At 40.8% G+C, this 24,461-nt stretch overlaps 1 protein-coding gene across 9 annotated transcripts in view; it reads left to right on the top strand.

Moving 5' to 3' along the window:
- The window catches only part of DENND1A (DENN domain containing 1A), a 598,491-nt gene that overhangs the window by 46,774 nt on the left and 527,256 nt on the right, over nt 1–24,461 (top strand). For all 9 annotated transcript variants that reach the window (XM_075560476.1, XM_075560471.1, XM_075560469.1 and 6 more), the window contains exon 2: nt 17,232–17,302. In XM_075560476.1, the coding sequence (XP_075416591.1) occupies nt 17,261–17,302 (42 nt within the window). In that variant the 5' untranslated portion in view covers nt 17,232–17,260. The remainder of the gene's footprint in view (nt 1–17,231; nt 17,303–24,461) is intronic.

Genomic DNA, 24,461 nt, shown 5'->3' with positions numbered 1-24,461 from the left:
TGGCAATGAATTTGATTTTTATTTTTAGAAATCATTTTATTGGAGGCTCTGACAGCTCTTATAACAATTCATGTATCAATTGTATCAAACACATTTGTGCATATGTTGCCATCATCATTTTCAAAACATTTTCTTTCTACTTGAGCCCTTGGTATCAGCTCCTCCTTTTTCCCTCTCTCCCTTACCCTCCCACCCTTGTGAACCCTTCATAAATTATGAATTATTATTTCCATATCTGACACTGTCTGCTGCCTCCCTTCACTCTTGTTTCTGTTGTTTGTCCCCTTGGGGGTGGATAGTATATGTGCATCACTGTGATTGGTTTCCCCTTTCTCCACCCACCTTCCCCCTATTCTCATGGTATTGCTACTCTCATTGTTCCTGAGGGGTTTATCTGTCCTGGATTCTGTGTGTTGAGAGCGCTTATCTGTACCAGTGTATATGAACCGGTCTAACTGGATTTGTAAGGTAGAACTGGAATCATGTCCCTCACTGACCCATATCCCTACGGGAGATAACACCGGAGACACAGTATGGGAATTGTGCCCGATCTGATCCTGCCACACTGAGGCAAAACACTAAGGGGGTGCAACAGAACAGCAAGGGAACAGAGCGGCAAGGTCCCCAGGGAATGCTGAAGGTGGACTTTGGGGCCAGGGCGTGGTACCCCAACAGACTGGACTGGAAAACACTCCTAAAGGCCAACAAACAGTCCTTGAACTAACTATAAGCTTTTCTTTATTGTTGTGTTTTGTTTTTGTCACTGGTTTGTTGTTGTTTTGTATATTGTTGCTTGGTTTTGCTCTGTCTTGTTTTTGTGCATGTTATTATCTCCGCAGGTCTGTCTAAATAAGATATGCTGGATGACCAATCTGGAGGAGAAAACAAGAAACTGACAGTTCCAGGGGGACATGGGAGAAGGGCCAGTGGGGGGGGGGGGGAAAGGTAGTGGTGTTAACAAATCCAGGGACAAGGGAACAACAAGTGATCCAAATTGGTGGTAAGGAGGGTATAGGAGACCCAGTAGGATATGATCAAGGGTAATGTAACCAAGAGGAATTACTGAAACCCAAATGAAGACTGAGCATGATAGTGGGACAAGAGGAAAGTCAAAGGAAATAGATGAAAGAGCTGGGAGGCAAAGGGCATTTATAGAGGTCTAAATAAAGGCATATACATATGCAAATATATATAAGAGGATGGGGAAATAAATCTGTGTGTATATATTTATAGGTTTAGTAATTAAGATAGCAGAAGGACATTGGGCCTCCACTCAAATACTCCATCAATGCAAGAATACGTCTTCTATTAAACTGGCACTCTATGATGCTCACCTTCCCTGCACAACCGCTGAAGACAAAGCGGGTGCTTAAACAAATGTGGTGAAAAAGCTGATGGTGTCCGGCTATCAATAGCGTCTGGGGTCTTAAAGGTTGAAGGTAAATAAGTGGCCATCTAGCTCAGAAACAACAAAGCCCACATGGAAGAAGCACACCAGCCTGTGCAATCACGAGGTGTTGAAGGGATCAGGTATCAGGCATCATCAGAACAAAAAAATCTTATAATAGTGAAAGAGGTGGGCAGTGTGGAGTGGAGACCTAAAGCCCATTTGTAGGCCACTGGATATCCCCTTACAGAAGGGTCTGGGGAAGAGACGAGCCATTCAGGGTGTGATGTAGCAGTGATGAAACATACAACTTTCCTCTAGTTCCTAAATGCTTCCAACTCCCCCACTATCATGATCCCAGTTCTACCTTACAAATCTGGCTGGACCAGAGGATGTACACTGGTACAGATAGGAACTGGAAAAGCAGGGAGTCCAAGGCGGATGATCCCTTCAGGACCAGTGGTGTGAGTGGCGATACTAGGAGGGTAGAGGGAGGGTGGGTTAGAAAGCGGGAACCAATTACAAGGATCTACATGTGACCACCTCCATGGAGGACGTACAAGAGAAAAGTGGGTGAAGGGAGACATCAGACAGGGCAAGACATAACAAAATAATTTATAAATTATCAAGAGTTCATGAGGGAGGGTAGAGAAGGGAGGGATGGGAAAAATGAGGAGCTGATGCCATGGGCTTAAGTGGAGAGCAAATGTTTTGAGAATGATGGGGGAAACAAATGTAAATGTGATTGACACAATGGATGTATGTGTGGATTGTGATAAGAGCTGTACCAGCCCCTAATAAAATTAGTTAGAGAAAAAAATTATCAAAGGTTCATAGGTGGGGGTGGGGAGGGGGGGCAAAAAATGAGGAGCTGATGCCAGGGGCTTAAGTAGAGAGCATATGTTTTGAGAATAACGAGGGCAATGAATATACAAATATGCTTTACACAATTGATGTATGTATGGATTGTGATAAGAGTTGTATGAGCCCCTAATAAAACGATTAAACAAAAAGAAAAAGAACTAATTTCAGAACAATAAACCAATGCAATTGAAAAAAAAAAAAGACCTGGGGTCATTATAGAGGGAGGAAACATTAGAGAACTAGAGGAATGTTGTACATTTTGGCTGGCTTGTCCCTTCCTGTGACCTTTCTGTGAGGGGGTATCCAATTGTGTGCAGATGTGGACTTTGGGTCTCCACTTTGACCCCTCTTGTTTGCATCAATATGATTGTTTTGGGCCTTCTCATCCCATCGACACCAGGCTGGTGTGCTTATCCCATGTGAGTTTTGTTGCTTCCCTGCTAGATGGCTGCTTGTTTACCTTCAAGCCTTTAAGATCCCAGACGCTATATCTTCAAATAGCTTGGCATCATCAGCTTTCTTCACCACATTAGGTCATGCACCCATTTTGACTTTGTCAGGAAGGTGAATATTATAGAAAGCCGGGTTATTAGAACAAAGTGTTCTTGTGTTGAGGGAGAACTTCAGTGGAGGCCCAATATTAATCTGTTACCTTCATACTTAACATATAAATATATGTACATAGACTTATATCCCTACCTTTATATATTTATTTAGATATATAAAAATTTGTATATTGATATATACATGCCTGTATTTATACTTCAATAAGTGTCCGTTGCCTCCTAGTTCTTTCCTCTATGAATGTATTTTGATTGTTTCAGATGGAAGGGTAAATCTGGTTCCTGTTACTCTATCTTGGAGTAGAATTCCAGAAAAATTTGACAGACCTTTATTTAAACTTTTGATGCTTCTGTATAAGATGTTGTCTCTTAGTATCATTGTATGTTTGGTTATTTAACGTGTCATGTTTGAGGCTCATTGAAAGTGTTGTTTTCAGCTGTTCAGCTCTCTTGGCACATTTGTGAACTGTGTACCACAGTAAGGAGTTCAGGTGGAGTAGTCGTTATGCATTAGGTTGCTAACTCTAAGGTCTGCAGCTGGAATCTCCCAGCTTCTCCATGGGAGGAAGATCGGCATTCTACTCCCTTAATGAGTGACAGGCTCAGAAACTCACAGGGGCATTTCTACCTTGTCCTGAAGGGTTGCCAAGAGTTGGCATCAACTTGATGGTAGCGAGTTTTGTTGTTGTTTTTGTGTGATATACCACAATGGCTCTCAAATCTGAGTGATTGGAAGCACTTGGAAATCGATTCATCCATCAATTAGATGATCAGCATCACTTTTCAGAAAACAGGTTCCTGGGCTTCACCACTCACCTAGTCAGTCTGAGTGTGAGACCTGAGAATCTGATTTTTAGAAAGGTTCCTAGATGATCCGAGATCCTTGAGAATCCGTGCCTTGCAGTGAAGTTGTTATAAGTATGGATTTTATGTTGGTTCTGTAGTCTGTGCTAGGAAATCCCCTGGACCCTATGGGTTGTGTCAGAGAAGAGGGGTGTTCTCAGTAGAGAGGACCGAGACCCTTGGCAGAGAGAGGACTCAGATGTTCGTGGGATGCATCAGGGAGGCAGATCCAATGTGTAATTCTTGGCTCCTCTGGAGCTCAGGTGCTAGGTGTTGTAAAGCATTAAGGAAGTCCAAAGGGTAGCTTATGGAGTACTTAGAATCTTGAAACACTCTTCTGAAAGCTTATAGTAGCCAAACACTGTGAATTTTGAAGGAAGGTGAGGAGAAGGGGGAAAATAGTTGAACAGTTTGAAACTGAACACCATCAGGTGTTCATTTAAAAAACTACCAGTCAGCTTTATTTAAAAAAAAAACCGAGAAAAAAAACCCAGTGGTTTAAGAATTATATGGATAGATCAAATTGTCAAAACCTATGGAATTGCTGTACACTTAAAACAAGTACGTTAAAAAATTAGTACATTTTATGGTATGTATGCTTTTTTATAATAGACTTAAGTTTATTTTTTTTAAAAAAACTATGTCCACTATAACAAACAACAATAAGCCCACTCCCATTGAGTTGATTCCAACTCCTAATGATCCTATGGAACTGAGTTGAACTGCTTCTTTGGGTGTCTGAGACGGTGAATCTTCACAGGCACAGACAGCCTCATCTTGCTTCTATGAAATGGCTGGTGGCAGTTAGCAGCTGAACATTTAGCTCACCTAAAGCCACCAGGACTCCTTGGAACCCCAATAACACCTTGCCACCGAGTTGATTCTGACTCAGCTACAATACATGTATTCAAACCTCAGCTCTTCAGTTACAAGCTATGTGACCTCAGGCAAGTGTTTTCACTTCTTGTATTTTAGTTTCTTCAAATGTAAAATGGGAATGATAATTAAACAACAATAAGCAAAATAAATGGCCATGGAGTCCATTCTGACTCAGAGACCCTACAGGACAGAGCAGAACCGCTCCCTAGGGTTTCTGAAGCTGTGAATCTTTGCAAAATCACGAAGCCTCATTTTTCTCCTACAGAGCAGCTTGTGGATTTGAGGTGCTCATCCACTATGCCAACATTATAGGAATTCTTTAATGAGTTGTAGGGAAGATTAAATGAAATTGTGTTAGTAAAGATAGACTAGAGAAACAAATCCAGAGACATTCATATATGTAAGAGAGAGCTTTATATCAAAGAATAATTGTATATTAAGAAAACATCCCAACCCTATCCAGATCAAGTCCATAAGTCTGATATTAGCCAGTCTATAAATTCCTCTTCAGACTCATGCAACACACACAATGACAACGAATGTGGGAAGATCACAGGCTAGTGGTTGGAAAGTCTTGTGGATCCAGTGGTGGTGGAAGCATCTCAGCGCTGACGTGGGTCTCCACGTGGCTTCTCCAGCTCCAGGGCTCTTGTCTCCATCCACATAGCTCCATGTGGCTTGTCAACAAGAATGTCTCCCAGGGAGAGTGTGTCCCACCTCCAGGGAAGAAGACAGGAGTTTCCAGAATCCTCAGGAGAAGGCCATACCCACATCGAGGCCTCATTTGTTATGACCTGATTCACTGGCTAGACTCTGCCCCTTCCCTCAAGTTGACAGTAGATTATGTAACTGCCACAGAAATAATACATGAAACTACATGAAAATTCGCTTAGAACAGTATTTGACACGTGAGTTAGTGTTGTCAAAGTTTAGAATCTACTTGGAATTTCATGGAATAACCATTTTTATTAACAGGTAATGTAATCCTTGGTTTGAGGATTATGTAAAAATGCAAAAACAAATCATCAATGAAACAAGGGATTTTAATTGTATATTTCCATGAGTAACTTCATGAACCTCCCCTGAAAATTGCATGACCAATTTGAAAGTCTGAGTGCATTTTTCTTGGAAGATAGTGAAAGTTTTTATGAGCTCCTTAGTGGGCCTGAGCTGTGCCACTTCCTTCCATTGCCCTTCCAATGTCAGCTCCGCTTTAAGACTTGTTACTCTATTTGTTTAGTTTTTGGATAGCCAGCATGATGCTGTAAAAAAGGGCAAAGATAGGTTTCACAGTCTGAGTCTCCTAGACTTAGTTTCCTTTTCTGTAAAATGTGACACTGCTGTCACACCACCTGGCAAGATTTTGACCATCACCTTCAGAAATGTATGTGAGAGTTCTGGGTGTTCACATTATTACTGACTATTAGATATAAGTTATATATCCAGAGGATTTTTGCTTTTCATTTATTTCATTTGTTGAGTATTTTCCCCCTTTTTAGAGAAAATGCTTTTTATTTCCCAAGTTAGTAAAACAAAGTGTGAATTACTATTTTCTAACTGAACAACCTACTCCTTTGTTTTTAAAATCCCTTTATATATTCCCCAGACTACTGTTTCTATTTGGATTGCTCCTTCTTTCCTGGATTGCTTTTAGTAACAGTATTTAAAAGTTTAGTAGCTATGAGTCTTTGATATATGCAATAATGTATTGTGTGTAAAGTCTGCCATTGGTAAGGGGAAACCATTTTGTTATCATAAGTAATAATAACCTCTATCTTGAGAGGGAGTCTCTTGGTAGTTCAAATGGTTAACACACTGCTACTCACAGAAAGGCTGTACGCTTGATTACACCCGAATGTGGCTTAGAAGAGAGGCCTGGTGATCGGCTTAGGAAAATCAGCAGTGCTACGCCAACATACATGGGGTCACTACGGATGTGGGTTGAGTTGAAGGCAGCTGGTTTAGTTTTGGTTTTACATTAGCTTAGCATCTTATCATTTAGAAAATACTATCTCATTTTCTCTCATTTGGTCCGTTTCTTGACGGAGGAGGAAGCCGATAAGTAAAAAGTTAGTGGCTTGTTCTGATCCCACAGTGAGAGAGGGGTCTACCTATGCCATTGCCTGTGGGTTAAGCCTTCTTGCATAGTAACACATACCCTTCTTGTGAGAAAGTATTGCTATCAGGCACATAGGAGCAAGTAGTATTGATAAATGGCTGTTTTCTTTTTTAGATTTCTAATTCTTTTCCCACCTGGTTTAATGCTGCCCTTTTGAGTTGAAATGGTAGATTATTCCAAGGTGTGCCTATCTCGCTAGTGTTATTTACTCCACTTACTGTTTGCCTGAAATTTGGGCCACTGGGGTGAGTTCAGTTCCAGAAGGGAGTTGCACCAGTCTCTACCCAGCCAGTAAACCTGGTTTCTTTTCTGATTGAGTTTTGTTCTGTATTTCTCTCCCATTCTATCCATGACCTTCTGATGTAAAACTTTTCAGAACAGTTGGTGTTGGTAGCCAAACACCATCTAGTTATTCTGGTCTTAGGTTTTGGAGACTGATAATTGCTTGGACTGATAGTTTCCACCTGTCTTTCAATTTTCATTCTGCTTCTTTGCTACAGATGGGGTGGAGACCAATGCTTTCACCTTGAATGGCCACTCAGGGTTTTTTTAGATGCTAGTCATTAACAAAGTGAGATGTAGACCAGTCTTTGTGAACCCTATTATGCTAGTTGACCTTGGTGTCTTTTGAGATTTTCAATTTTTAAACTTAACTATATATATTGAAAATCTTGAATTTATATCAATATCTTTGATTCAAATGTGACTCCATAGACTATATTCTAATTTCTTTTTTCTAGTCACTCTCTTTTTGAACTGAGAAACCAAACTTCCACCTATCCTCTTTATTTATCTTAGTCTCAGATTAGGTATTAATCTCCTTCATCCCGAAGCCCCACCCATGTGTGGATGCTCTCCTCTCCTTTCATCTTTCTTGCTTGGGATCACAGACTCAACCCTGGTGGCTCACCCCCCCTCAGGGGCGTGCCCTCTTCCTCTGCTTGAATACGGATCCCCCATGACACTGGGCTACCCCTCCACTCTCCCAGTGGACTCTTTCCTCATACCTGCTTGAATTTCAAACCCCATGCTCGGTGCTCTTCTTGCACAAACTCCTCACCCTCATTGGGTTGACACCTGTGTTGGGATGCTGCTTCATGGGGATGCCCTTTCATTCTGCTTCTGCGTAAGCATCCCAGGCCTGTTTCATCCACACGCCCTTTCCTCCCCTCTCCCGTTCTGGCTCCTCACACCAGGTTGCTTCCCTTGAGTGGATGTGCTCCCCATCCCACTTGGGTTTTGATGTCTTGTGCCAGACCGCCCCTCAGCTTGGGCACTGACCTGGACATCTAACTTACTCCTCCACATAATGGCTTTAGGACTAAGTTGTTCAGACATGGAAGAGGACAAATTGGGGGGAGGGGAGGGAGTGGATGTTGCTTCTGACTCATGGTGACCCAAATGTGTGTCAGAGTAGATTTGTTTGGTTTTTTGTTTTTTTAACTTTCATATCTCCACAGGAGAGAACATAGCACTATTGAGTGACTATGGCATTCCATGGAGAATATTAATCTTTGGTCACAGCGATAAGAGTTCTTAGTCTCAGTAGATATGCTTTTTATGGGTTTTTTTTCTTGGCTGATTTTTCAGAAGTAGATCCCCAGACCTTTCTACTGAGGCACTTCTGGGTGGACTTGAGCCTTCCACCCTTTCAGTTAGCTTCTGACCTCTCAGAATCATCGTATTGCACAAGGACTCCAAGGTAGGGAATGGGAGGTTTGAAAAATCATAACATGTTAAGGACACAAAAATCAATGATCAGTATTTTAAAAAACCAATGATTAATAGATTATTAACCTCCGAATTAATATGGTTAAGGAGGCTACAATTTCTACTGCAGCTCATCACACGAGGATTTATTAAAACTGCTTGGAATACAGTTAATACAGAAGTGTGCAGTTCCTGCCTCTTCCGCTTAGAGTGTAATTAACCCTCCTTTTGGTAACTTGTTAGCATATTTTGGCTTACGACTCTTTCCGTAGGGATATATGGAAGAGAAAACTCTGTAGCCCTTATCATAGCAATGTCTGTGTGTTGTTATACATCGGATCCAGAGCACATTATCAGAAATGAAAAGTTAAGTGTCAAATCTTGCAACGACTTGTCTGTGTAATTACACAACTAAGTTAACCATTTTCTAACAAGTCTTAGCAATGACTGCATTCTCCTGTGGAGGTGTTAACTTGTTATGGGTTAGAAAGCGCCCTTTGATACGGCTTTAATTTCAGAGCCCATTGCAACCAATGGGAGACTTGTTGGAAATATTAACACCACCGCTTTGCTTGTTTGTCTAGCTTAAAGGAATCAATGTTTATTAGGTGACGTTTGCTAGCATGTTCTGAAGCTTATAGAGTTTCTTATGACCGTGTTGTCAACTTTAAGACAGTTCAGTTGGAAACATTATATCTCATTCCCTCTCATTGAACTAAGGAAACATTGTACTGAAGTCAAATCATTAGTCTACCGAGAGTATTTTACATGATGCACACTAGGGGGTTGGAAGTATTGAAGGCTGTGAAATGAGGAAGGGATCCGAATACTGTGTTTCAGTTTGTAGCTTTAAGTAACCCTTAAAGGATCTGGGCCCAAAGTTATATGGCTTGGCTACCGTGCACTGTACTGAGTGATTTTGTGAGGAAGTAGTGTTACATTTTCTTGTGCTAATCTCCTAATATGTTGTAATTGATGAAAAGTAGATTCTAATTGAAAGCTGATGACCCAGCAGAGTGATCAATAGCATGATGCTTAAAAAAAAAACAAAAACCAAACCATTAAGCTTTCCTGCTGCCTGAAAATTGTCCAAGCCTTTGTCTGTTCCCCGACTTCCAGCTGAGTGTACTTAATCATTTTGAGAACAAGAGCACTGAGCCTGGCCCTTCCAGCGAACCACCGAGAATTGTGTTCTGAATTGTGGTATTGAATAGAAAATGCTCTCCTGACTTTCTCCCAGCCGTCATTCTTCCAGAAGCAAGAACTCTGCATACCTTCCTTCCAACCACTATTTTAACTGTTTGTGTCTGTCATTTTTCTGTACTTAGAGCCGAGGCTCTTGTCAGGAGGTATGTTATTGATACCTTTGCCACCAAAGAAAAACAGCTTTAAACAGTAACAATTCAGAAGGAACCCTGGTGGCATAGTGGGTTATGATGCATTGGACTGCTAACCACAAGGTCAACGGTTTGAAACTACCAGCTGCTTTGTGGAAGAAAGATGAAACTTTAAAGAGTAACAATTCAGGTGTAAGCAGTGTGTATTCGGTAAATTAACTTTTGTCAGAAGAAAAGCAGACTTAGATATGTCAGATGTTGGGGGTGGGGACTCCTCCAATGTTTTGGGGGAAGCTGTTTGACTGGGGTATGAGAAGACTCAGTTGGTATCTAAAGTAGCTGCCATTCTGCTGGGGAAGACATTTAATGAGTGCTAGGCCAGTGGTTCATAATCTTGGCAGCATGTTGGGGTAACTTGGGGAGTTCTGAAAATTGCTGATGCTTGTCGTTGTTAGGTGCCATGGAGTCAGTTCCAACTCACAGCGACCCTATGCACACAGAAAGAAACCCTGCCAGGACTGTGCCGTCCTCGCAGTTGTCCTTCTGTTTGAGTCCACTGATGTTTAGAGATTCTGAATGAATTGTTCTGAGGTGTAGCCCGGGCTTGAGGATTTTGAAAAGCTTCCCAGATCATTGTAAACGCACCAAGGTTGGGTTTTACCAGCGGAAACAAGAGCACGAGAAGCCTGGAATACCCAGAGAACATGGATGAAGGGCATTCACCCAACTGGGTGTAAGTGTGGGGCTTGGAGGAATTGCCTGAGCAGATGGGTGAAGAATGAATTTGTCAAGTGAGGAAAGCTAGAAAGACTCTTCCTTTAGCCGAGCAGCCAACTCATGTCGACCAGTACAGAGTATTAGTGTTATTGGTGTTAGCTGGGTGTCAGCGGCTGTCCTCACTTTTGCTCTGGCTGTTTCAGCATCTGAGTTTCAGTGTTCTCTAACTCGAAGCAGTATTACTTGTCAAAGAGTAACTGAGAAAATGCATGCCACCTACTTAGGATCATGCCTGACACCTAGGAACCAGTCAGTAAGTGGTGGTATTAGTGCGGGGATATTATTATTAGACATTTGGAGCATGTTTTGTTCAGAGAGCTGCAAGTAGTTGTGTATTCCTGGATCTGAAGGTTTAAGGTATAAGACTGTAGGGGGTGAAGAATGGCAAACATAAACATACTTGGCAGGTAGATGTCGTTTTAGAACACGGAAGAAATCAAATTTAAGGGAATTAACCAGGGTGGTATAAATGGTTGGAACACTTAGCTACTAACTGAAAAGTTCACAGTTTGAGTCTACCCAGGGGTGCCTTGGATGAAAGACTTGGTGAGTAACTTCTGAAAAATTAGCCATCAAAATCCATGTGGAGTACAGTTCTTTTCTGATACACCTGAGACAATCATGAGTTGGAATCAACACAGTACAACTGGTTGTCCTGGCAGAAGTAGGACATTCCCATGGTAGTATGCTAAGAGATATCATGAAATGCTCTAGGAAAACTCAGATCCATATTGGAAAATTGGCTCTGAACATGGTATTGTCAGCATCATTATGTATATCAAATTAGCAATGAGTGTTAATAGGACAGAAATAGGATTTTTCAGTTTCTTTAGCCAAGTAGCTAAAAATATTGAGCATGTTGATGAGTAATGGAGGAATAAACAGACTCAAGGTTGTCATAGAGATCCTCTGGAAATTGTTATAGTAGTAATTGGTTACAGGCTACCTGAGAATATTAAGAAAAGTTTGACCATTTGCATTTTGAAGAGACTTTTAAACTTATTTTGATTTGTAGAGAAATAGAAAAGGCTCCCACCTGCATCCACTTTCTGGCCCTTAAAATAACTTATGTATATTTGTTGGTATGTTATATAATTTGCCACATTAGTCACGGGTTTCTTCCATAAGGCAACATGTAAATGATCATGGATTTGCATGACCATACCTTATAATTATAGACCAATTAGTTTTAGTGTTTTAGTCAGCTTTTCAATTTTGTTCTTTATTTTTTTGGGAGAGACTGTCATAATCTTTGTCTCCATGTGATAGAACTCTGCCAGCAATTTGAACTGTCAAATTCAGGTGGTTTTATTATTACTCAGTAAAATAGGTAGTCACTATGACTAGGAACAGGAGCATGCATCTTTGTTTCTACCAATACCTTTTCTGCCTTTGAAACTTATCTTCTATTCCAAGAGCACAGTTGAAGTGGATGGATAATTGAGATCTTCCCTAGGTTTATTCGAGGTTGCATGTTTTACACTGTGTGGAAGAATAGGTGACCAGAGGCATGGTTCTCAAGGACTGGTCAGAATGAATGCTACTTGGGTATTGTATTTGGTGTTCTTCATTGCCTTTGAGTCAGTTCCCACCCCAGTGAGCCCACATGTATGGAAGAGAACTGTTGGGTAGGGTTTTCAAGGCTGTGTCCTCTCAGAAGCAGAGCCTGCCTCTGACGAGCCTCCTGGTGGGCTTGCACTTAACCCTTTGCACCACCCAGGGACTCCTTAGGACTGGTTAAAAATGCTACTTTTTAGATATGAGACTGTGCAAGTGGGACCCCTAATCTTTCAACTAGCCCTCTAGCTAATTCTTATACCTGCTAAAGTTGGAGAACCACAGACGGGTGATCTCACTATTATTTATTAAATATTTTTGATCCTGGGAAGGGTAGTGTGAACTTTATTCCTTCACCAAGATTTAGTGAATACCACCTATGTGTCAGGCCACTGTTCAGACACTGAGGAAACAATAGTGGGAATGATCGGCAATGTCTCTGCTCTCCTGCAGCTTCTTTTAGAGGAAGGAGACATCTAATAAACAGTACTGTGATATGAATGGTGCAGAGACTTAAAACTGGGTGATGTTATCAATAGAGAGTGTGTGGTAGTCAAGGGAGACCTCTCTGCTATGTTTTAGATGACAGAAAGAGCTAGCTACGGGAAGGTCATTACAAGCCAAGAAACAGCTGATAAAGAGGACTGTAAACCTAGGAATGAATTTGATGTGTTTGAGGAACCAAAAGAAGGCTGATGTGGCTGGGCTGTAGTAGACAGGGGGCAAGAGCTGTGAACGATGTTAGAGGGGCAAGTAGAGGCCAGATCATGTACACCCTTAGAAGAACTTTGACTTTGACCTTGAGTGAGATGGGAAATTCTTGGGAGACTTTGGACAGAGTACTGACATAACCTGATCTTTAAAATAAAAGGATTATTTCCCTCTAAGTTGACATTTGACCACAAAGGGGAGCCAGGGAGGAAGCAGGGAATCCAGGTTGGAGGGTCTTGCAGTAATGGAGGTGATCTGCCAAGGAAACATGGTGGCGGAGTGCTTCCTCGTTGGGCTTGCTCACTGCTGGATCAGCAATTCGAAGCCACTCAAGCTGCTCCACAGGAGGAAGACAGGGCTTTCTCCTCCTGTAAAACAGTCTCGGGAACTCCCAGGGGCAGTTCCACCCTACCCTACGGGGTCACTGTGAATTGGCATAGACTGTATGGTGGCGAGTTTGTTTTGCTCAAAAAAAAAATATTTTTATTGGAGGCCCTTAACATTCCACACATCAATTGTATCAAGCATATTTGTACATATGTTACCTCATCATTTTCTAAACATTTGAGCCCTTGGTATAAGCTCTTCTCTTTTCCTCCCCGCCCCCCACCCTTGTGACCCCTTGATAAATGATAAATGATAATTGTTTTCATATCTTATACAGACAACTGTCTCCCTTTACCCACATTTCTGTTGTTCATCCCCCTATGGGGGGATTATGCATTGATCATTGCAGTTGGTTCCCCCTTCGTCCTCTTCTATCCCTACCCTCCTGGTATCAGCGTTCCCCCTACCCTCCTGGTATCAGCGTTCCCATTTCTGTATCTGAGGGTTTACCTGACCCAGTTTCTCTGTGTTGTGAGCTCTTATCTGTGCCAGTGTACATGCTCCAGTCTAGCCGGAACTGAAAGGCAGGACTGGGGTCATGACAGTGGGAGGTGAGGAAACCTCAAAGAAGCAGAGGAATATTGTGTTTCATAGGTGCTATTCTGCACTCATCCTTTCCTTGTGACCCTTCTGTGAGGGGATGTTCCTATTGTCTACAGATGGGTTTTGGGTCTCTGCTCCAACCTCCCCATTCTCAACAATGTGGTTTTTTGGGGTCTTCTGGTTTTGTTTTGGGTCTTCTGGTGCCTGTTACTTGATTCCGTTGACACCTCATGATCGCACAGGCTGGTGTGCTTCTTCCATGTGGGCTTGTTGCTTCTCTGCTTGTTTAACTTCAAGCCTTTTAAGACCCCAGATGCTATATATTTTGATAGCTGAGCATCATCAGCTTTTTTCATCACATTTTCTTATGTATCCTTTTTGCCTTCAATGATCGTATCAGGAGGAGTTTGGACATATTTTGATAGCAGACTCAACAGAATCTGCTGATTTGGTGATTGTGGCATCTAAACAGAAAAGACTCAAGAATGACTCCTTGGCCTAAATTAATGATAGATTTCAGTTGGTGGTTTGAGGAAGAAAATTGCCAAGTGGGCATGTTGAGTAGGCAGTTAGAAAAAAGGATCTGGAGCCAGGAAAGTGGTGACTTGGTGATAGGAATTTAGAGCCTGTCTGCATTTTCATGGAAATTAAGAGACAGGAGATTGAGATCATCTAAGTACTGAGTGTAGATAGAGCAGTCCCAGGATGAAATTTTCAGGGAGGAGGGCTTACAGTGAAAAGAAACTAGCAAAGCAGTAGCCAGTGAGGCAGGAGGGGGACCTGAAAAAGTGACTTCCTAGAAGGAAGTGAAGGGCAAATTGATCGATAGCAAATGCTGCAGAGAGGTTAGGGTGAGTGCTGAGAATTGGCCACCTCAGCCCACTGCCAGTGGTGTGCACAGCTCATTTGTGATCTCAGCAAGTGATCAGCGAGGTGTGATGGGCTCCAGAAACATGGACGGAGTAGGTTGGGACACACGTGCTGGCTTGTAGGTAGCAGGTCTGTACAAAAGCACCTTCACTCAGCCCAGGGTCATGTGTTGCTTGTCCAGTGTTCTAAATTTTGGAATGTAATGGCTTTACATGTTCATGTTTTTAAATTTACCTTTTAAAATAGGTAAAAAGTCCACTAAATAATGGAAGTTTGAATTTTAAAAAAATGTAGAAACTCTAAAGATCCTCCAAGAAGTCTCAGGGTTCTGTGGGACATACTTGAAAACCATAATTTTATCCAAAGGAGTGGAATTCAGAGGTAAAACTCAGCCAGTTGCAAAATAGACTTAACAAAGATATTTGTAGGTTTCCAAGGGACTCTTGTTCACCTTGTAGTTGATTGTAGTACCTATTATTCACGAAAGGTGACCACAGAACCATTTCTTTCAAGAAATCTTTATTTTGAGATCATTTGAATGTAAGGGATGCTTCCTTATGGTATTTTTTTTGCCATTTAAAAAATATTTTTCAAGAATCTATTTTATTCTCGCCAAAGGAGGCAGATCATTTGATACCCTCTGCCAAGGAAAAAAAAGTGAAAAAAATTAAGACCTCATGGAAACTTTAGTTTATTCTGTCTTATTTATTTTTGGTAAGATGTTCTGATTTATCATGATTTTTTATAGTTATATTTGACAAAGTAGCCTTCAATACTACGAATTTTACAGTACTTTTCTGTCTCCGCCCTTGTTTAAAGCAAAAGCCCCCCCCCACCATCTCCTTTTCACTCAGAAGGAAGTAGAGGAAATTACCATGCTCTATTGACTCTAAAGTGTCTTAGATTAGAAGATGTAACAGTTTATGAATTGCTACACAAGAAAAGGCTCATTGGAGGGTCACTGGTAGGATTCTTACTTTCCAGGCAAAGACATGGGTTCCTCTGATCACGGGCTAGTGAGCCTTGTGTGTTCCTATGATACTGAACAGGTTTCAGCAGAATTTCTAGAGTTTGATGGACTGGAAGGAAGTTGGGCATCTCCTTTCCAAAGTTATCCAGTGAAAACTCTATGAATCGCAAAGGCCGGATCCACAGGGTAGGAAGGGTGCGATACAGAACTGGGTAGCAGAGCATTCAGATGTGCAGGGGTTTTTTAGGAGGTGGGTAGTGGTGGTGGCAGCAACAACTCCATGGCAGTTAGCAAGGCAACACAATGCTGCCAAGATGTGATAAGATGCTATCCATGAGAGAGATTAAATTTTGGAGGGAAAAGATCCATCTCAGGATTGAGAGACAGGGCCAGGAGGTGTGAGCTCTCGTCCTGGCGCTGTTTCTAACTCGCTGTGGGACCACAAGCAGGTCCCTTAGACTTGCTTTCCTCAGCTTGCTCACTTAAATTGTGAAGGCAGTGCTTGGTTTCTCCCCCTCATAGGGTTACAGTCAGGATGAAGGATGATGCAGGAGATACAGTAGCTTGGAAAAGTAGAGTCTACTGGGTAAAGTCAAGGGTATTTATTCCATTTCACTTACCATATATACTTGAGTATAAGCTGACCCGAATATCAGCTGGGGCACCTAATTTTACCACAAAAACTGCATTAAAAATGTGCTTAAAATCTCAACTTATACACTAGTATATACGGTAACTCTTAAGTCTGATTAGGCAACTTAGAACATTTCTTATCCAACTTTTGCTTTCAGGTGTGAAGTAGAATTTAGGTGTAGACATTTGAAAGTGTAATGGTTTCATCTGCTCAATGGATTTCATTTCATTTAAAAATAGTGTCTTCTTTATTGTAATTTTGGAATTAAAGTAAAAGAAAATCTAAAGTTAGCATGTAAGACCCTCATGCTCTCATTATCTAGAATTAACAAGTGTTAGCATTAAGTCAGTGCTATGATCTTTTTAAAATTAAAAAAAATTCTTATGGAATCTCTATGAAAGAAAAAGGCAAGAACATAGTAATGAACACGCGTTGCCCATATGGGCTAAGCCTCCTCTATGCTAACAGTACGTTAGAGCCACACAGCTGTCCAGTAGTCTGGTGAGAGCAGGCTCCTACTTCTCCTGTGGTCATTAAAGCTGCCTAAGCTGTAAATGTGAATACTTTATTGTCAAACACGGCTAGGGCTTCTTTGTGCCCGCATAGCTTGATCCAAGTTTCCTTAGAATTCCACCTGTGACTTTGCAGATTCAACCGTAGCACTCTTAAAACAGAACACCTGCAAAGTCATACTAATGCCGAGCCTACTCCATGCTAGAGGTTGTGCCCCTTCTGGGTAGCTTGTCTTATTTTATAGAGTTGGCAGACATAAATTGCTGAAGTTCACTTGGCTGAAATTCCACAGCTACAGTATTTTTTGCTTATAATGCGCGAGTGTATCATGTGTATGTGCTTAGAATGCACACACATAACACACGTAATGCACTAATATTTGAGGGGGGGTGAGCAGTTTGCCCCCGAACAGAAACCATGTATTGTGCATGTATTTTGCATCAAACTACTATATTAATTTGTGGAGCTCATGATTATAATCAAGGTCTGCTGTATGCCACAGCTTGCATGTTCTGTACCATGCTGCCTCTCTCCTTGCCAGTAATTACGCTTCTGTTTCTTTTGTAGGCAACATCCGGAGACCACATTTGAAGTATATGTTGAAGTGGCCTATTCTGGGACAGGTGGCAAGCATTCAGGTATTTGCATGTTTGATTGTGACATGGTGTTTACTAACTATATGAGATAGCCAATCACATTTTAAACCAGCATTATCTTTAGGTGTCCTTAAGTACTTTCCCCTTTACTTCACGCCAACATCAACCTAGGAAGAACGGAGAATAAAAGCCCAGTGAAAAACTCAAATGAAGACTTACTGCCATTAAAGGACCCGAAGGGTGGCATTTTCCATTAGGCCTTGGTTTGCATCTTGAACAGATAACTAAAAGTCAATAATTTTGTGTGAAATAATGTCATTTTGCTAATGATGAAGGATGAGGATATGAATGCAAAATGGTACAAAAGGAATTCTCTGTCACTAGACTGGAAAGAGGTGTTTGAAATAGAATTTATTTAATTTTTTTTGTGTTCTCTGGTAAAAGAAGGTTAGAGATTAGTTGGGGGAAATACCTCCTTGGACTTTAGCTTTGGAACTAGCTTGGACATTAGTTCCTGGATAGAGTGTGACTTAGGTAAGGAAGCCTAGGGGCTCTGGCGTCGCTGGATTCTATTGCTTCTTGACTTAAACTTCTTGGTTCGTGAGAAAAATAACCTTGTGAGCCAGTGCTCTTTTGTTCTCTCCCTAAAAGCATATGTAAGGGAGCAACTCTTGGTCCCAGGTTTGTGTATATGTACGTGCATATGGGCGCACGCACACACACACACACACACACACACACACACACACACACACATACATCTTGGGTATTTATGTAAGGTGAATAATTTACTTGGATTAGAAACAGCAAAATCAAGAGCCCAATGGTAATTCTGCTTTTAGTTGGCTGTGAAACTTTGGATACATTTCTTTGTTTTCTGTTCATTTAGATGTGAATAATCATAAACTAACCAACTTTGATTGAGTACCTGTTAACCCATTGGTGGCACAATGCTTACACATTGAGTTGCTGACGGCAAGGTCAGCAATTTGAAACCACCAGCAGCTCACTGGGTGAAAGACTGCTTCTCTTTCTACTCTCATAAAGAGTTACAGCCTTGGAAAATTTCTCTTTTTTTAAGTGCTAGATTGGTCACTTTCTTCTTTTACAGTTTTATTGGTGCTTAATTCACACATCATCAATTCATTAGTTCCATCATATCAAGAAGAATTGTACCATCATGACTACAATTAATTTTAGAACATTCCATCCCCCCTTTTTAAATCGTTTTATTAGGGGCTTATACAACTCTTATTGTAATCCATACATATATCAATTGTGTAAAAGACATTTGTACATTCATTGCCCTCATCATTCTCAAAAGATTTACTCTCCAACTAAGCCCCTGGCATCAGCTGCTCAATTTTTTGCTCTCCCTCCTCCCCGCTCCTTCCTCCCTCATGAACTCTTGATAATTTATAAATTATTATTTTGTCATATCTTGCCCAGTCAGACGTCTCCCTTCACCCACTTTTCTGTTATCCGTCCCCCAGGGAGGAGGTCACATGTAGATCCTTGTGTTCTGTTCCCCCTTTCCAACCCACCCTCCCTCTACCCTCCCAGTATTGCCACTCACACTACTGGTCCTGAAGGGATCATCCGCCATGGATTCCCTGTGTTTCCAGTTCCTATCTATACCAGCGTACATTCTCTGGTCTAGCCAGATTTATAAGGTAGAATTGGGATCATGATAGTGGGGGAGGAGGCAGCATTTAGGAACTAGAGGAAAGTTGTGTGTTTCATCGTTGCTACATCGCACCCTGACTGGCTCTTCTCTTTCCCAAGACTTTTCTGTAAGGGGATGTCCAGTGGCCTACAAATGGGCTTTGGGTCTCAGCACTTCCCCCCTCATTCTCTGTGATATGATTTTTTTGTTCTGATGATGCCTGATACCTGATCCCTTCAACACCTCGTGATCACACAAGCTTGTGTGCTTCTTCCATGTGGGCTTTGTTGCTTTTGAGCTAGATGCCCACTTGTTTACCTTCAAGCCTTTAAAACTCCCTACGCTATATCTTTTGATAGCCAGGCACCATCAGCATTTTCACCACATTTGCTTATGCACTCATTTGTCTTCAGTGGTTGTGTCGGGAAGGTGAGCATCGTAGAATGCCAATTTAATAGAAGAAAGTATTCTTGCATTGAGGGAGTACTTGAGTGGAGGCCCAATGTCCTTCTGCTACTTTAATAGTAAGCCTTTAAATATAGGCACATAGCTCTATTTCCCCATCCTCATATATAAATATATTTGCCTATGTGCATGCCTTTATTTAGACCTCTATAAATGTCCTTTGCCTCCTAGCTTTTTCCTCTATTTCATTTGACTTTCTTCTTGTCTCACTGTTATGCTCAGTCTTCAATTGGGTTTTAGTAATTCCTCTTGGTTACTTTGCCCTTGATCATGCCTTACCAGGCCTCCTATACCATCCTCACCACCGATTTAGATCACTTGTTGTTGCCTTGTCCCTGGGTTTGTTAACACCACTACCTTTCCCCCACTTCCACCTCTCCCATGTACCCCCCAGAATTGTCGGTCCTGTTGTTTTCTCCTTCAGATTGTTCATCCAGCATATCTTATTTAGACAGACCTGAGGAGATGATGACATGCACAAAAACAAGGCAGAGCACAACTAATCAACAATATACAACAAAACAACAACAAACCAATGGCAAAAAAAACCCAAAACATAACCCAACAATAAAGAAAAGCTTGTAGTTAGTTCAAGCACTGTTTGTTGACCTTTAGGAGTGTTTTCCAGTCCAGTCTGTTGGGGCGCCATGCCCTGACCCTAAAGTCCACCTTCAGCATTCCCTGGGGACCTCGCTGCTCTGTTCCCTTGCTGTTCTGTCGCGCATTCTTAGTGTTACCTCGGTGTGGCGGGATCAGATTGGGTGCAATTACCACACTGTGTCTCCAGTGTTGTCCCTTGTAGGCCTATGGGTCAATGAGGATATCGTGTCTCATAGTGGGGCCGGCCATGTGATCCTCTCTGTGGACTGGCTGCTCTAATCGGGAAGATTGTCCTCACAGCCTGGTGGGCCAGGATGTGCTCCACTCTCTGCTCCTCCCCCATCATCTGCTCCCCTGTGCTCTGATCAGGTCTGTCCCTCCCTGGGAGCTGCAGATTCAATGTCTTTGAAATAAATTCTTTTGGGGGGAGGGGCAGGTGTCCCCGTACTAGTTGGGATTGGGGCCGGCCCCTCAGACCTCTCCAGTGGTTGCCTACTCTACGCCGACAGCCTTGGAAATTTACAGGGGTAGTTCTACCCTGTCTTTTAGGGGTGTTGGGAGTTAGCCATACTGGGCAGCAGCGAGTTTTATTGGATTTTTTAGTTATCCCATTATCCAACATGTTTGACATATATATTTTCAGTTTTACAATACAACCCTTGCATGGATATTTCAAGAGTGGTACTGTGTACTCATTGGTGTATATCTCAGCAGGCATGTGATGTCTGTTTGTTCTTTTAATTGGGGTGGAGCAGGGTGGGGGACATGCATAGGCCTTATCTGGACAGTTTAGCAAAATGTTACAAAGTGTATTAGTGCCCAGGTTAAGAAATACAATGCTGTCCAGGTTTAAGGGACTATTGGTCCTAGCAGAAGGGACCTTTGTCGTGCCCTTGTGCTTTAGGGACCCTTGCTTAGGCCCTCTCTGACTTTCCTTTCCACAAGGCAAAGATCCTGTAGGGTCAATGGAGTATGAACCTTTCCAGTATAGGCCATGCCTTGAAATACCCATGCTCTCAGAATTCCTTGTCCAAATTGTCAGGGTACCGCCTGCCAACAGTCAAATTGTCATGAAATGGAATAATAATATAGACAGATAGCAGGGCACAGGGACTCCTTATCCCTATGTCAGGACCAAGAGAGAGAATGTATTTTCCAATGGGCATATATAATCATGGGGCTTACATCTTTCCAAAGGCATGCACGTAATATAGTGAACACATAACATAGTGAATGGTTAATACAAACCAGTAGCATGATGACAGGTCATGAAGTGAGTCAGTGTCTAGACCTTGGATGTCTCAGAGCCCTCCCCAGAGGAACTCTCTATGATCAGTATCACAAAGAAATGTTGGAGGAGGGTTTGCTACACATTAGGGTGGAACAGGGAATAGAATCTGATTGCTCTTATCTTCGGATAACATCCAGGCACAGTGAATAGCAACACGCAGGAATGATGCATCTTTTATGGTAGCTCTTTTATGACAATTTCTTTATGGGATTTATGTTCAGTCATGAGAATGTACTGTATATGTGTATTAAGCTTTATTTATCTCCTAACCATGAGGGCCTTCCCCCACCAGAGTTGGCTTTCCAGATACAAAATTATGAGCACAGTGGGCTTAGCTGCATTATATTCTCATCAAGCCTCTCAGTTTACCACACAGCCGACCCTGAGCTTTTGGAACTAGGTAACGGTGATGACTATGAATATGCTAAATGCTACTGAATTGCAGAGTTTCAAATGGTATGTTTTCTGATTGTGTTTATACCACAACTTCAAAATGCCCCAGAGATGGGTTTGGTCAGCAACTGAATGGTCTTTCCTTCTTGTTCACCAGAGGCAACTGCTTTCATACTTTTATGAGAATCATTATTTTACTCTACTACAGTTTTGCTACATATGTATTCCTCATTAAAAATATATAATTTTGTTTTACCTGTTTTTAGCCTTATAGAAATAGAATTGCTCTATGTTTTTGTTGCTTTTTTGGGAAATTATATTTCTAAGAGCCTTCCATGCCGTTCTAACTGTTGTACATGCATGTCTATTGCTCTAGAATATATTGTAGGATTGTGTCACAATTGACTTATCCATTCTGTTGTTGGTAACATTTGAGGTTGTTTGCAGGTTTTGGCTATTTCAAACAGTGATACTATGCTCTTTTTATCATGAATGCTTATGTACATAAGCATGTATTTCCAGCAGTTATAAACCACGATTCACTACTAGATTATGCTAAACTTTTTCAAAATTGATTTTGCCAGTGTACACTCCCACTAAGAGTGTTTGGTAGTTCTTATTGCTCTACAACTTCATCCCCTTGTGTAATTTGCTGATTTGCTTATTGGATGATAGTACGGCCTCATAATTTGCAGTTTTTGATGACTAATGGCATTGAACACCTTTCCACATGCCTTGTGGCCTCTTGGACATCTTCTTGTATGAAGTGCCCATTAAAGAAAGGCTCTTGCTCATTTTTTTCAATCTAGCTTTCTACCCTTTCCTCATTGATTTTTAAGGGATTCTTTACATATTCTTTACATATTCTTGATATTAGTCCTCTGGTATATGTATTGCAAATATCTTCTTTCACTTAGTGGTTGGTCTTTCATTTTCTTTATAGTTTCTTTGCTGGTCAAAAGTCTTGATTTTAAGTGTCAATTATCAATATCTTTTCTACCATAGGGATAGGAAGATACTTTCCTCTAAAAGATTTATAGTTTTGTGTTTCACATTTAGTTCTTTAATCTAGCAAGGAATTTAATTTTTACTAGATGATTTACATTCTGAAAAATTAAAATGCTAAACTTGAGTATAGGATTCTTAAAAAGTAGAAAGCAAAATCAAATTGAATGTCAGAGTTTTGTACTGTTCTTTTAAAAACAGTCAATAAAATGATTAGGTACTTTAAATTATACTCTATAAAATTTGCCTAAAAACTAGAAAGGTGACAGATGTGAGAGATATAAGTGTGTACGCCAATAAATACTTTGAAGACTATTCTCCCCACCCCATTTATTTCTTTCAATTTCTGTACTTTTGAAGACATGTATTCTAAACTATCCCTCATAAGTCTCATGCTGTAAAGAGCCTTCTCTTAGTGACTCCCATTGCAGGAATGTGTGATCTCTCAGTTCAACTTAGACATTAGCGCTGAATAGAACAAAGATTGTGCAAAGAGTATTTGGGCACACAAACCAAACTGATGGTACCACCAACTTTCTTTGGGAATTTGTAGATTTCCTGGTTGCTCTTATCAGCACATAAGTTACCATTTAATATTTAATCTTTAGGTACTTTTTGCCTACTTCTCCAACCTTCTTATTTGTTTTTAATAAAATGTACTATATTGCCCTTTTCTGATATTATTTAATACATTACTTTTGCCATTTTAGATGATTGTAAAGAATCTGCCTTAAGATCAGTCTTTGTTCCTGGGGTCTGCTTTTCTGATCTGTGCCAAAGTAGCTGAGCAAACTTAGGTAGAAACCTTATGCTATATAGGACTAAGTGTCTGGGCATAATCTTCTCTTTGAAGTGTGTTTGCATCCCCCTAGAGGGATTAATTCCCTGCTGTGTGAAGGTAGGTTAAAAAGCACTGAAACTACTTTATGGGACTTTAATTGGAGGATTTAGTATATATTTTGTTCTATAAACTTCTGTGGGAGTTTATTCTTACAATTTTTCTTGTATTACAGCCTATTCACTGTAATTTTTTTAAGTACTAAATTCCTTTTTCTTCAAGTTATTCAAATACATATTGACAGAGTAGCCTGGTGTTTTGTTTTTCTTTTTATATTTACATTTTTAGTAGCTGTTTCCCCCTATCATATTTCAGAAGCAATTCTTGAATATGTATAAAATTTTAAAATAAATGATGAAAAAAAGAAAAATATTGATTCCTTAGTCCTGTCAATTGTATATTCCTCTGTGTGTGTGTATATAAACAAAATGCATACCAGTTTTTTCTGAGTTCATGCTACTAGGGGCTTCAAAAAGTTAGTGGAACAATTCCATTGTCTTTTAATTTCCATTTTCCTACAAGCTTTTTGAAGCCCTCTTGTATATGTATTTATTTTCCTTATCCCCCAGTGAGTCCATCATTATATATTCCCCCAAATTATTAGTATACCATGCTAAGAATCATTCTTTTTTTTTTTTTGGTGATGTTGTACCATGTTTCTATATCTTAACTGTATATAATTACATATTTAGGTTGTGTCCAGGATTCTTCTTTTGTAAGTAATGCCGAATGTTTTCATGTACAGCACTCGGTAACACTCAGTAGTTAGGTATGCAATTAAAAAAATTTTTTTTATTAATCATTTTATTAGGGGCTCATACAAGTCTTATCACAGTCCATACATACATCCATTGTGTAAAGCATAGGTATGCAATTCTAATGCATCCAAGAAGATGGATAGTTTTGAGTAGATTTTGATCTTTACCTTTATGTGTGCTTTTAT

The sequence above is a fragment of the Tenrec ecaudatus genome, chromosome 10 (genome assembly GCF_050624435.1).
Source record: "Tenrec ecaudatus isolate mTenEca1 chromosome 10, mTenEca1.hap1, whole genome shotgun sequence".
NCBI classification, from domain to species: Eukaryota; Metazoa; Chordata; class Mammalia; order Afrosoricida; family Tenrecidae; genus Tenrec; species Tenrec ecaudatus.
This window is presented reverse-complemented; position numbering and strand designations above follow the sequence as displayed.